This window comes from Equus caballus, chromosome 9 (assembly GCF_041296265.1).
Source record: "Equus caballus isolate H_3958 breed thoroughbred chromosome 9, TB-T2T, whole genome shotgun sequence".
Taxonomy (NCBI): domain Eukaryota; kingdom Metazoa; phylum Chordata; class Mammalia; order Perissodactyla; family Equidae; genus Equus; species Equus caballus.
Genome location: NC_091692.1, coordinates 75,614,117 through 75,628,239, shown reverse-complemented (window position 1 = coordinate 75,628,239; position 14,123 = coordinate 75,614,117). Strand labels below are relative to the sequence as shown.

General features: G+C 41.8%; 2 protein-coding genes across 3 annotated transcripts in view; one reads left to right on the top strand and one right to left on the bottom strand.

The window, feature by feature from the left end:
* Nucleotides 1–3,373: 3,373 nt before the first annotated feature.
* LOC111774890 (proline-rich proteoglycan 2) lies at nucleotides 3,374–8,351 on the bottom strand. The gene is made up of 2 exons (XM_070221746.1): nucleotides 8,003–8,351; nucleotides 3,374–4,257 (listed from the first exon to the last, which is right to left on the bottom strand). Exons 1-2 carry the CDS (start codon nucleotides 8,310–8,312, stop codon nucleotides 4,166–4,168), a joined length of 402 nt encoding a protein of 133 aa, XP_070077847.1. The 5' UTR covers nucleotides 8,313–8,351; the 3' UTR covers nucleotides 3,374–4,165.
* The window catches only part of RAD21 (RAD21 cohesin complex component), a 79,111-nt gene continuing 73,160 nt past the window's right edge, over nucleotides 8,173–14,123 (top strand). For both annotated transcript variants that reach the window (XM_070221745.1, XM_070221744.1), the window contains exons 1-2: nucleotides 8,173–8,308; nucleotides 11,679–11,776. The gene's annotated coding sequence lies outside the window, so the exon portion shown is untranslated. The remainder of the gene's footprint in view (nucleotides 8,309–11,678; nucleotides 11,777–14,123) is intronic.

Genomic DNA, 14,123 nt, shown 5'->3' with positions numbered 1-14,123 from the left:
CACAAATAACTTGGGACCTGCCCTCAGTGAAGCCTTGTCTGACCCTTGCAAAAAGCAGCCATAGAACATCATACATGTTTCTGTTATAATACTGAATTTATTCACTTGTGCATGGGTCTCCTCCATTACGTTGGGAGGGTCTCAACAGCTAGACGACACCCAACCCTGAATGTGAATCTTGACAACTCCACTTGCTAGCTGAGTGACCCATGGAAAGTTGAATGACCTCTCCAATACTCATTCTCCTCCTTTATAAAACGAGAAAAGCAACAGTTCCAACCTCACGGTGTTATTGGGACAATTAAGTTTTAAAGGCACATAGCACTGTGTGCCAGGCAGACTCAGGGGTTGATAAGTAGCAGTTACCGTTGACATCATATCTCCCCAGTGCCTACTCCCAAGTTTGGCAAATCAACTTATCCATCAATAGAGGGGACTCAGAGTCAACATCATAACAGAGCCAGATGGCAGAGTGTGAAAGAGACATAAAGATGTGATGAAGGAAGACGTACAGGAAAGGTCTGAGCCCAAAAGGGTAGGAAGATCATGCAGATCTGAAGATATGAAAGAAAGAAACACATGGGAAGTAGAAGAGCTTTCACCACTCACTCAGTCTCCCAAACTCACTTTGGCTCCTCAAGATTTAAATAAGATGGATACCATCATCACTAGCTTCTCGAGACACACCTAAAGAATTTAAAGCAATTTGCTTTAGGTCATATAGATGGTAAGTGGCAGAGCCAAGACTAAGTACCAAGGCCAAATGATTCCAAAAACATCGTCCACATGCCTACAAATCATTGTGAAGATTAAATAAGCTCATATACATGGAGTTCTGGGCACAACGCCTGGCACAGGAGTGGTGGCTCATGTCATTGCTAGTTTCATTCTCATTACATTCCATGTGTCCTTCCTGCACTGGTCCCAGCAGAGAAAGATGGTGACACTCTTGCTCCTAAGGAAGAGGTGGAGCCTCTTAGCATTCGTCAGAGGCATCATCAGGAAGCAACAAGAGGTGCACGGCCCCTGAGAAGCAGTACTTGGCTTGAGCTGCTATAAGAGGTATGCATTGATCTCAGAGTTCTATTGCCCAGAGGTAGGCAGGGTGGCATAGGTTTAACCCTAAACCTACCCTATTTCTAATCCTCCCCCAACCCTCATTAATAACATGGCCGAGAGGCAGGAGAGACGGTTATAGTGGTGGCAGGAGCAACAATAAAAGCAACAAGAGAGAAAGCAGCTGGCACTGGAAGGCCTTGTGCCAGGCTAAGGCCAGAAGGGACTCCAGAAATGATTACAGCGGTAAATAAACAGAGCTGATGGCTGCACCGGGGCTCTGTACCCTGCCAGGGAAGGGACCAGGGGAGATGGGATTCCTGTAATTACGCTGGTGCAGGCTCAGCCATCATGGGTTTACCCTCATTGGACTCCGATCTGTCCCCAGGCGGGAGTTCCAGGAGCACCTGTTACAGCAGAGGTAGTTTGGCAAGCCAAACAAACTGTGGATTCATCCAGGCCACCTGTAAAGGGATTAATGCCTAACAACCTGTGCAATGCTCCTAATTGTCATAATTAATTTGGCACCCTTTCACTGGTAGGTGCTAAACAAGTACCATATAGCGAAAGCCCATTTCCTGCTAAAGTGGTTTTTCTCCCCATAATTAAAGCTGTGAGAAATTGTGTCATTTGAAAAAGCTTACCACCATATTTTCCTCACTAAACTGCCTTTTTAGTTTCTCTTCTCTTGGCCCTCTCTATCCACTGTTGGTATGAACATCCTTCTTTCTTTGGCTTTTCCAGTTACTGCTTCCCTGTTGCATAATTTAGGTTACAATGATTTGCTCATTTTCTCCTCCAGCTGGCAGTAGTTTGGTCTCTTCCACCTCCTATTTCTTTAAAATGTCATACTGTTGCTCTAGCTTATTTAAACACTGGAAAGAAGGGAAATGCAGCCACTGTAGGCACACCCCATATCCCTTAGAAAAGCGGCCTTGCTGTCTTTCCATGTGCCACTGCCGACAGGACCAGAATCCAGCAAGCTAAGAACAAGCAGCTGAGTGCCACTGCAGAGGCAAAAACAATCTGGCCTCTGCTACTTTAAATAAAGAGGAGTGGAGGGATATCACATGAGAGCAGAGTTCACTTTATGTGGAGAAACAAAGCAAAAACATTTAATAACAATAGTATCCCACATATCAAGCTCTCATTGATTTTCCCTATTTACAGCTAACATTACAGGCCAACTCCACTGATTAGGGCTTCCAAAAATAAGAGACTTTTGAAACAAAGAGCTTCTTATTCTGTTTCTGCATGTGTCACTCCTGAAAGATACAGTGATGGAGAGTTTATCACTGAAAGATAGGGATAAAAAAGTCATGGCCAAAATACTTTATAATAACTGGTGGGCATTTGTATGTGTGTGTGTCTGAAAAAGTGAAAAACAATGAATCCACTTTCAGAAATTCTCTTTTTAAGTTTCTGTCTTTTGATTCCCAATAGAGTATATTATCAGTATAATGGAATTATTCACATGAATACTAACCAATGTCAGCTTCTCTGTATTCTGTAAGGAATTGAGCTTATAAAATAAATCATCTTGAGTATTTTCTAAACACAAAAGCACAATTTATAAATATTGACTTTAAAAATGTATTTGAGAATGTCCACTCCAAAATGTATTTAAGTAGAATCTTTTCCAAAGAATAGATCACAAGGAATTCCACCAACTCTTTCCTCAGAATTTCCATGACTTTGGGGAAGAAACATACAGGAAATCTATTTTACAAATATAATTTAAGAAACCAGTCTGTATATTTATAAGCCAAGACTTCATATGCAGAATTTCTCAAGAAATCCAGTGGTCAGATATCAGGATGCTCCAACTGCTCATGGACAAGGTCCTGTAAGTTGGACATAATAATACCTCAGTTTTACAGAGGGAAGAAATTAAATACCAAAGGGCTGTGAATAATTCATTTACAGTGGGAAAAAAGTTAAGGACAAACTAAACTTGATCCCAGTAATCCTTAAATCCTCACACACAAAAAATGACTTGTATTTATTTTAAGAGGAAGACCATGTCCTTTCTGTTCCCCTTTGTCTTCAAGAACTAACCTTTATTGTTAATTAAATATTCAAATTACATACATTTTATAAATTAATCTTTATTTTTACAGATAATGACCATTATAACTACTGCTGAGATCTGCAACTATCTTTTAACTTTATTCTCTGCACTAAGAAGGCAGCACTTTCAGGGTTTAGAGGTAGATATTCTAATTCAACAAGAACCATTTTAACTCCTAAAAGCGTAAACAAAGGAATTGTGTTAGTCAAGAATCTTTTGAGTACAAGTCATAAAAGTCCAACTCAATTGACTTAGGCAAAAGGAGACTTTATTAGGAGGCTATTAGAGTATTTTCAGATATCTAGATGACAGCAAGGGCTGGGGTTTTAGACAGCTCGACCCCAGGGACAAGGAAGTTCAGTTCTTTCCGTCTTTTTCTGTCCTCCCAGCGGTACAGTTTCAACCTCCTTCATTAGAGCTCACACTTTCTCACGTGGTGGCCACCAGCAGCTTCCAAACCCCGCTATTGCACAGTTTCTACCATCAGGAAATACTCATCTACTCCCTTAGTTCTAGTTCAAAAACTCCTGAGACAAGCTGATCAACCTGGCTTGATCTGCATGACTATATCCGTGGGGAGATGGATAGTGGGATACTTAGTGGTGGGGGGCGGGGGGTAGCTACAGAATAACTAACTGGACAGACAAGCCAAGAATAATCAAGTAAAATAAAAACATGCACAGATTCCGAAAGTTCAGGCAATGCCAGAAAGTTAAGGTGGCACAAAATAGCATACTAGAAATTGGCATTAAAGCATTCTTCAGTACATATTTTTTTCACTTCTCGGCCAAAACTTGGTCATATATCATTTTCTATCTCTTCCCTCTTAGACATTTTCTGTCACTTCCCCATGGCATCTAAGTTTGGGCCTACAAATTGCCCCTAAAATCTTATGCAAGGCATGCATGATGTTACTGTCAGAACTGTTTCAGAGATGTCTATGTTATTTTTAGGGTTCTGATCTTCAAGCGTGCATTTCCTTATTCCCGATTCAGAGAATTATCTTCTGAGCTTTGAGATTTTGATGCAATTTCCAGTTCATACTCCTTTTTCAATTGCTGCATTTTCATGTTTAAATCCAGTACAGTTCTGACCAGTTGGCGATTTTGGAAATGCATTTCCAGCTAAAACTTAGAAAAAGAATAAAGACTTTTATTAGCCTGAGATATGGATCAAATGAAACTGCTCTCTGCACCAGAAAAATATGGACTTTATAGGAAAGGAAAATAAGATATCAAGAAAGATGTATTTCTCATCTTATTCTCCAGTTCCGACTGTTTGGCCTGGCTATAAAACAGACTTTCTATACGACAAGGTAAAATCGGATATACAAATAGCTTTTGAAATGGCCTTGAAATGGAAACAAAAATAGCTGATGCCCAAAGGTGTCCGTATGAAAACCTGCTGTGCACGGAAGGCTGTTTTCAAGCAACGGCATGTGATCTGTGATGAAATCATCTATCTGTATGAGTTTTCTTAGCTACAGGGTAACTGCCCAGGGCCACCTGAGCATTCGAGCCCTGGGCCCATTTACTTGATTACTTGTTATTTCAAGTTTTTAGGACTTTAAATGGTCTCCCTGTCGAGCAAAAATATTTAACAACACCTTAGAGGCAGGTGTACAGTTATGTGTAGTTACACAATCTAACAAGTTTCACTCTAGAGTGAAATCTGTTATATAGCAGGGCTGATTTATTCCCTCCTCCAGTGGGAGATTGCGAAGGTCTTCATGTGTTAAAAAAATAGATCTCTAGGGTAGTTTACCTAGAAGGCAGTCCAACAAGGCTTAGTCCAACATCATCTCTGCATGACAGTTGAAAACTAGTAATCAACTATTCACAAATTTCTTCAATTATCATCTTGTTTAATGCACTTCATAAGCACCCTGTTCTCTCTGCTTAAAACTCTTCATCAACTCATCAAAGAAAACACCCAGGACGAGCCAGGGTGTTCTGTTGTAAAAAGCAAATATTGATGATCCCCTCTCAATTTGCAACATAAAGTCTTTGGATAAAATTTTCTTTCCGTTTTTCCTCTGGCACATTTTTCTTCATTCTTCAGCACCTAGAACCACTTCTCTGATAACAAGAATTAGAAATGAATAAGAAATAGAGCATTCGGCAAACAAACATTAACAGTAACGACACAACAACCAGCCCCAAAAGCCCCTGCACCGTGCCTACAGGAAGCTTCAACTCTCCAGTGTGGCAGAGACGCACTATAATCCTGCCCTGCTTTTCCAGCTTCACTTCCTGGCACTCTCCCCACCCCAGCCCCCACGGCCGGTGGTCAGAAACCTTGCCTCTTCCCAAATAAACACTCCATGCTGCGTCACATCTCCTTCCGCCCCGTCTGCTTAGGATGCCCTTTGGCACCTCTTTACCTGCTGAATCCAGTCAAATGCCAGCTCTTCTTAGAAGTCCCTTCCCTGTCGCCCCTTATCTGTGCTCCCACAAGATTCTGTACACGTGCCTCTCATAGCACACAGACTACACTAGACTGATGATTGACGGCTTAGTTTGTTTTGTATTCATAACTGTATTCCCAAGAATGGGTGCACTGCCTGGGCACAAACATGGCCGGTGCTCTGTGTGTTTGTTAGAAGACTGAGTGAATGAATGAATGCATGAACTGATGAATATCCATCCTGTCCTTTCATGCCAAGAATCAAGGAGTAAAATTATTCATGATGGCTCACCACCTAAGTAAAGTGAGTGTGTGTAATTCACACCTATTTATGAAATTCAAACACTAATAGGCCCTTAACTTTTCTTTCATCATGGATCCCTTTGAGAATCTGATGAAAGCTATAACCCTCTCTGAAAAAAACGCACTTTATGCACCTACAAAATTTTGCATACAATTTTAGATATATATGAATGAAAATGAAATCCATTCACAGACCCTGGAAATCAATACATCCCACTGAGAAGACCAATTCAAACAACAAATAATAGCAAAAATAATATAAATAGCAGCATGTCTCTAGTTAATTGAACCTGTTCAACATTATTCCTTACACAAATATGACCCTAACTTATGATATGTGCACATATCTGCAGGGATGTATGCCAATTCCCATAGAAATCTGGTTAACGGCCCATTATCAGAAACCACTTCTTCTAGCATTGAGCATGTTAAGCTAAAGCATCTACACTCTTCTGCCTTTTTCTCAAGACAAGTCACACACATTGGTGAACTAGTTGGTCGAGATGTTAACCATGGTCTGGAGCCCAGGGACACAGTATCTGTGTAAGTATGAAATTCTCTGGCTCCTTTCCAGAAAAACCCTGGATCTTTGATACCAGTGTATATGTCATTTTTTTCGGACAATGAGTCTCCAAGGTCTATAAAAATAATTATCATCATAAAAAGAGCCACTGAATAGTGCCTATGTTCCAGGAATTTTATGTAACATTATCTCATTTAATCCTTAGAGCAATCCTATGAGATTATTATCACCAGTTTACAGATGAGTAAACTGAAACTCAAACTTGCTAATTAGCATTCCTAAAGTGGTACAGCCAGTTAAGTTAGGAGAGCCTTTAAACGTTAACGCTGGGATATGAACTCTCATCTGTTTGCAATCGTATTCTCCACCTCCTCCCCACCCCAATAGGTATTGCTTGCCTAAAACTCCTACTTGTAAAATGACTTGTTAGAATGGTTGGAAGGTGTCTCAGAGTTTATTCTACATAATCTCTTCATTTGATTTAAAAAGGAGTCAACTGAGGCACAGAGAGGGTAGTGACATCCCAGGTCAGCAGCACAGAGATGGCTGAGCCAGGTCTCAGCCTTCCAGTTTGAGGTGCTGACCCCCAGCACACCCCTCCAGGCTGTATCTCCGCTAAGGACGGCTCTCCGCTATCGAACTGCTCAGATGCCAGAAGAAAACCACATGTTTCCTCAATATGGTTGCGTCAGAGATAATTCATCCCTTGTCAAATTCAAATTAACACGGATAAAATTACATTTTTGCCCTTATTGCCCATCTCAAACTCCGAAACAAGATAAATATTCTAAGGTTCTTAAATCAGACAATTTACTGAGGGCTGAATCAGTTCTAAAGTCGTGGTTAATATTTTATCTGTATTCAATGAAAAAGAGCAAAATTTTCCAAGTTAAATCTGTTATACACGTGCATGGGCAGCACCATTTTAAACTTTGAATGGCTCTTCTTCATTTTGTCCTGTTCTAATTTTATCTATTTGGAAATTATTTAGATTAAAAAACGGTGATCTAAAATCTTTACCTATGCATTCCCTCCAGTTTAACATTTGGACCTAACCTGCCTAATGTTTAAAAGAGACAAAATATCTTATTGTAAAAAATAGCTTGTTATTTCCTGTTTTCTGAAATCTTCACAAGGGGAAAGATAAGACTAAAACTTTCGGAATAAAAGAAAGGGTTGCTGATAGACTTGCTCCATCGATCCTATGAGAGAGTTTATTTCATTGAAATTTCCTCCACCACACGCCATACATACACATACTAAGAGTTCCCTAGAGGCAACTTTCTATAGGGTGGAAAGATAGAGAACAAACTGGAAAAGGGTTATTGGAGTCTTGGGCGCGTCACTAGTAGACTCAGCTCCCCACAGGCGCCAGCACCGCGGGTGCCGCAGGACCCCTTCCTTCCCAGATGCTGCTGGGGAGGTGGCGGCGTCAGCATCCTGTCGGGATGTTAGCTGGCCTTCCCGGGAAGATCGATGGCCCAGCTCCTCCTCGCTGCACGCTCTCATACTCTCCCTCCCTGGGAACAGCTCCTCTCCGCCCCTCAAGTCTTGAGGTGGGCCACGCAGCCCCGGCTCTGGAGCAGGAGCCAGGACCAAGCGGAGGGCAGCCCCGGAGCTGGCCGCCCCCAGCGCGCGCTCACCAGCTCGGCGCTCAGCCGGCCCAGTGCGCCCTCGAAGCACGCCCGGCTCTGCTGCTCGCGCGCCGCCGCCCGCTGGAAGGCGCTCGCCAGCCGCCGCCTGAGGTCTTCCAGCAGCTGGCGGGCGGCGGGGGCCTCCTCCGGCACGCGCACGCTCTGGCCGCCCCCGGGGAAGCCGCGCGCGTGACGCGGGGCTGGGGGCCAGATCCCGGCCCTGCCTGGGACTCTGCGGGGCCCGCGGGAAGCTCTGTTTCGGCGGCGGCGGGACGCCCTGGGCCCATCTGAGAGATGCCGGTGCCAGCCTTCCAGGCATGTATCGCCAGCGCCTTGTTTCCCGGGGCTAGAATTCCCGGGGGGAAGGGCAGAGGCGGGGACAACTAGCGGAACTGGCGGGACCCCCGCCAAGTGGGACGCGGCTATTGCTCCGCCACTCGGAGGCGCTCCCTGTCTCCCAGCCTCGTCTCCCTCCTTCTTCCGTTCTTTAGCAACAAACGAAGGAGGTAGTTCCCATCACTCTGAAAAGTTTCAACTGGATCACTTTTCCTGCTCCTTGCAGTGTCATTCTAAGGGGAAGGCTTGGGCCCAACCAGTAGGTGGAAGTTGAGGTACAGATGCAAGGTTTGAGACCAAAGGTAGAATATTTTGTCACAAATATTTGTCCGGTTGCCTTGATTATTTAATACTTTATCTCTTTAAAATAAGTTTTTTGTTACTTTCTACCATCTGCCAGGCACTGTGGCAAGTGTTGGGGATATACGGTCTAATTAGGCCCCTTACCTCTCTCAGGTGTTCCCCCAGTCAAGTGGGAGAAGGTTGGCCCTGTTGGTGAGTTAGAAAAAAATGGTTTTTCCATAAGCCCAGCAGTGCAGAAGGTGCTTGGGATTCAGAAACTTCGTGCTCCCCTCTATACTTGATCCTTTCTGCCACTTTGACATTTATGATGGGGCTCAAATGAAAAATAAAAATTCCTCTTACCCGAAAGTGTGTTGTTTTATAATTCCCAATTCAGTGTAAATGTAAACGTGTGCCAGTATTACGTGTATATCCTCTATCGATAAACACAATCAGCTGCCTCTTTTTGATCTAATGGAGAATTTCTGAAAAGGAGTAAAAAAAACGTGTGTGATCGGAGAATGCAATTACATCCCTCCCCCATCGCCAAAAAAGGTGGCAGAGATGCTTATTCAGTACTCTCATCTTAGAGTTATTCATTAGTTCAGTAAAGATTTACAAGTCACCTGCAGTGTTCCAGGTCTGTGACAGGCGTCGAAGGCAAAAGAGCTACTTTTTATTAGTGCTTACTATGTGCCAGGCACTTTTCAAGTATTAACCCATTTTATCTTAACAACCCTGTGAGGTGGGTGCTGTTAGTTTCTGCATTGTACAGATGAGGAAACTAAGGTAGAGGTTATGCTGTGTGCCAAAGATCACAAAACTGGTAAGTGATTGTCTGAGGATTTGCACCTGGGAAGTCAGTGCTCCAAACCACGGGGACATACCCTGGATGCACACTACCTCCCAAAGAGAAAAGGAAGTTTCTCAATTTACGTGTTGCATGAGTGAGTGTTCAAACTCCCTGTGCTCATAAAATTCAGCTCTAATGAAATGGCTCAAGGCTCAATTGGATAAGGAGGAAAACAGGTTACCAAGCCTTGCAGATAATCTGCCAAATTCAACACCTTACAACAGTTTACAACCTGAGCACAAAACCCATCATTGTATACTGTTTCATAAAGATTCTCTAGAAACATTTGAAGATGTGTTCTATTGGTAGAAATTATGAAAACCCATATGGCCTACTAGGAACCTCAGGTATACGTTTAGAATTTTGGGGGTTTTTGCTAGTTTTTTTGAGTGATAGTTGGTGGGGCTTGAAAATCAGCATTAGTCAATGTGCAGTATAAATGTTTAAAATGAGTTTTCTGCCATGATTTTTCACTTGTGTTTCCAGATCATTAACTTCAACAAGAATTTCAGTTAAGTTTGATTTAATTCAACAAATAACGAATGGTGTGTGTTCAGTGTTAAGCATTGTACCGTGTGAGGGAGATATAAGGATGAATAAGGCACTCTTTTTGCCATCCAGAAGCTTAGAGCCTGGAGGAGCAAATTGTTTGGTCATTCATAAAGCAATATTTATTTAATGTCTTATTACATACCAAGTAGTATACAAGGTGCTCAGGCTGCAAAGTGAACCAGAGAGACAAAATGGTGTTTTAAAACAGACTGGTTTTACCACAGATGACTAATTTTCTTCCATAGACGTTTTTTCAGGGGTGCTGCATCTTGGATTTTACGATATTTTTTTTCTTTTACGCACACAAAGTGGATTGAAGCATTAGGGAATTAGAGTGACTCTAACGTGAAGAGACGTTTGAGTTAGGAAATGTATGAGTTATCCATTGCTGCCTAACAAATAACCCCAAATTTTAGTGGCTTAAAACAACAATAAACATCTCTCACGGTTTCTGTGGGCAAGAATTTGGGAACAGCTTAGGTTATGGTCCAGGACTTTCATGACATTGTCGTCCAATGTCGGTCAAAACTGCAGTCACCTGAAGCTGGATGTGACTGCAGCTGGAGCATCTATTTGCAAGGGAATCATTCACGTGGCTTGCAGTTGGCACTGGTGGTGGGAGGCCTCAGTTCCTCTCCATGTGGATCCTTCACTTAGACTGCTTGAGGGTCTTTGTGATATAGTGGGCAACCTCCCTCTGAACAAGACAGAGAGAGAGAGCCAAATAGAAGCTCCTTATATGAGCTCTGAGCTACATTTTTATGACCTAGTCTTGGGAGTCACACAGCATTACTTCCATCATATTCTGTTCATTAGAATCCAGCCTCTAAGTCTGGACCACATTCAAGGGGAGGGGAATTAGGCTCCACCTCTTAAAGTAAGGAGTATCAAAACATTTGCAGAGACCTATTTCTTAAACGGCCACAGGAAAAAAATGATACCTTACATATATGTAAACAGTGATTCAAAGAACTGCTGACTTCCTGTCAGGAAAAAGTGAAGACCAGGAAATATTAGGGCAATATATTTTTAGATTTAGAAAGAAAATTTTAATGCAGACTTCTATATACAGACAAAATATTCCTCAAAAGTGAAATAAAGATGTTTTGACATAAAAGAAAATTAGAATTTGTTACCAGGCAACTTACACTATTAAAACCCTAAAGGAAACCCCTTAGTGGATTATGTGATTCAATGACAGGTCAGGTCATCAACCACAAGTCCAACAAGCTGACAGTGCCTGAACCCAGCAGTCTCAGCTAACTGTCAAACCGTGTCGTACCTGGAATCATGTGGTCTGTATGTCCGTTTCTCCTATTAGCTTCTCAAGGACAGTGTCTCAGACTTAATCACCTTTTCATCATCGCCAGAAACTAGCATAATGCTGGCTTGAAACAAACACTTAGTAAATCTTAGTTAAATTAATAAATTGATTAATACAGCAGGGGAGAAGGCACTTAACATTCATAGAGCACCTCTTAAGCACTAGATAGATAAACATAGACATAGATAGATAAACATAGACATAGATACAAGTCCAGATGCAGATATAGATATATTTATAGCTATAGACATAAATATAGATATCAGTACAGGTATAGATAGGTATACCATTTAATCATCACAATTATCCTGTTTTTTGTGTTTTTTTTTTTTTTTCAGATGGGATCCTGAGGTTCAACGAAGTTAAGAGACTTACCTAAGGTCATGTAGTAGACATGGCTAAAGTGGGATTTGATTCCAGATTATATGGCTCCAAGGTATGCTCTTTCCCCTATACCACACTAGGCAATGTATAGTTGCAGAATCATTAAAAATCTGCTAAAGGAGGTTAAAACTTAGAATTTCCTTTATTCTAGTTACCTAGACCAGTTCTTTCCTAGCCCAAGTGCCATCCTGCTGCCACCCTTACCTATAGCAAGGCCATCTTCTCTCAGGCCTTTTGAACCCCAGAAGGAGTTGAATGTGCAGATCGTACTCCTAATTCATGCAGAACAGCAGCAAAACAAAAGTCTGAAATTCCTTATGCAAAAGCCTAATCTCTCTAACTCTCCTTACATAAATTCATAAACATTTATTATCTCTCACAGTTTCTATGGGCAAGAATTTGGGAACAGCTTAGGTTATGATCCAAGACTTTCATGACATTGTAGTCAAATGTCGGCCAAAACTGCAATCACCTGAAGCTGGATGTGACTGCAGCTGGAGGATCTATTTGCAAGGTGAATCACACACATGGTTAGATATCTCTAACAAAATGTGTACAGGATCTATATGAGGAAAAGTCTGCTGAAAGAAATCAAAACAGAACTAAATAAATGGAGAGCTATTCCATGTTCGTGGATAGAAAGACTCAATATTGTCAAGATGTCAGTTGTTCTCAGTAGAGTTCCAGTCAAAATCTCAGCAAGTTATTTTGTAAATATCAATAAAACAATTCTAAAGTTTATATGGAGAGACAGAATACCCAGAATAGCCAATATAATTTGAAGAACAAAATTGGAGGACTGACACTACCTGACTACAAGACTTACTACAAAGCTACAGTAACCAAGGCAGTGTGATATTGGCAAGAGTGGAAAAATAGATCAATGAAACCAAATAGAGAGCCCAGAAGTAGATCCACATAAATATAGTCAACTGATCTTTGACAAAGGAGCAAAGACAACACAAGGGAGAAAACATAGTCTTTTCTACAAATAGTGATACCAGCCCTGATATTGATTTCCCTACATTAAACCCAACATATATGGGGTTAAAACCAAAGCACTCTTTCCCTGCTTACTCCCCGGCTTCCTGGCTCCAGAATCCACTGTCCAGCCATGGAGCCAGGGAGACAAATGGCCAAGGAGAAATACCTGGATTCATTATCTCCACCCCCCCCCCTTCCCCTTCCCGAAAAGCAGTTACAGGCTGGTAGAAAAGCTGCTGACTAGCAAGGTCACAGGCTTCTTCCTCTCTGCAAGTAGTCTCAAGGCCAAACACAGGGTGGTGGAAAAGCTCCGACCAGCAAGGTCATATGCTCCCCCTCCCCTACCTAAAACCCCAAGTAAAAACCCTTACTTTTAGGTTTTCGGGGAGTTTGGGATTTCAGCATTAGCTGCCCTTTCTCCTTGCTCAGTGCTGTGTAATAATAAAATTCCTGCTTTCTTCCACTGCACCCGGTGTCAGAGATTGGCTTGCTGTGTAACGGGTGAGTGAACTCACTTCAGATTTGATATCAATAGTACTTGGACAACTGGACATCCACGTGCAAAAAAATGAATCTAGACACAGACATACTTCCACCCTTCACAAAAATTAACTCAAAATGGGTAATAGACCTAAATGATCATAGACCCAAGTGATCAAAACTGTAAAACTCCCAGAAGATAACATAAGAAGGCTACCTCTCAATTGTTTTGAACACTAAAAGGGAGTTGAATGCACAGACAGTATTCCTAATTCATGCAGAACAACAGCAAAACAAAAGTCTGAAATTCCTATTAAATGCCTACTCTCCTCTCTAAATCCCTTAAATAAATTCATCAGTTAATATGTACCTTTGTTGCAACTAATTTCTTTTTTTTTTTCCTGTCTGTTCACCTTTCCCTGGGAAACCCGGATCTGGACTCTTTACGTGTTCTTTAGCTGTGCTTTGGGATCTTAGATCTTTTGCTTCCTCTTCAGCCATCCACTCTGAACAATTATGCTTTTAGACAATGTGCTCTGTGTGTTCCCAGTGCTTTGTGCAAAAAGAAACAAATACTACTCTAATTTTTTCAGTGAACAGCTTAGTGGTTTGAGCCATGGAAGAGTCTGTGGGGAACATGGTCATTTTGTTTTCTGGCTAATGAATGGTTGGCAAAAATTCCTTTTTGCTTGTGGAATGTCCAAAATGTAGTCATTGTCCTTCTAGCTTAATTTGCCAGAATTCTGAGTTCAAAACGGTGATTTCAAATTCCAGCTTCACCCCTTGCTGGCCATGTGACTTTGTGTAAACTCTCTGGGTCAGTTTGTTCACAAGTAAAATGAGAATTATCTTCCTCCTCACTCACTTGCTGAGTAGATTGACTAAAGCCCCCAGGAGGGCACTGAGCCAATAGGCTCTCCGTAATTGTGCTTCTT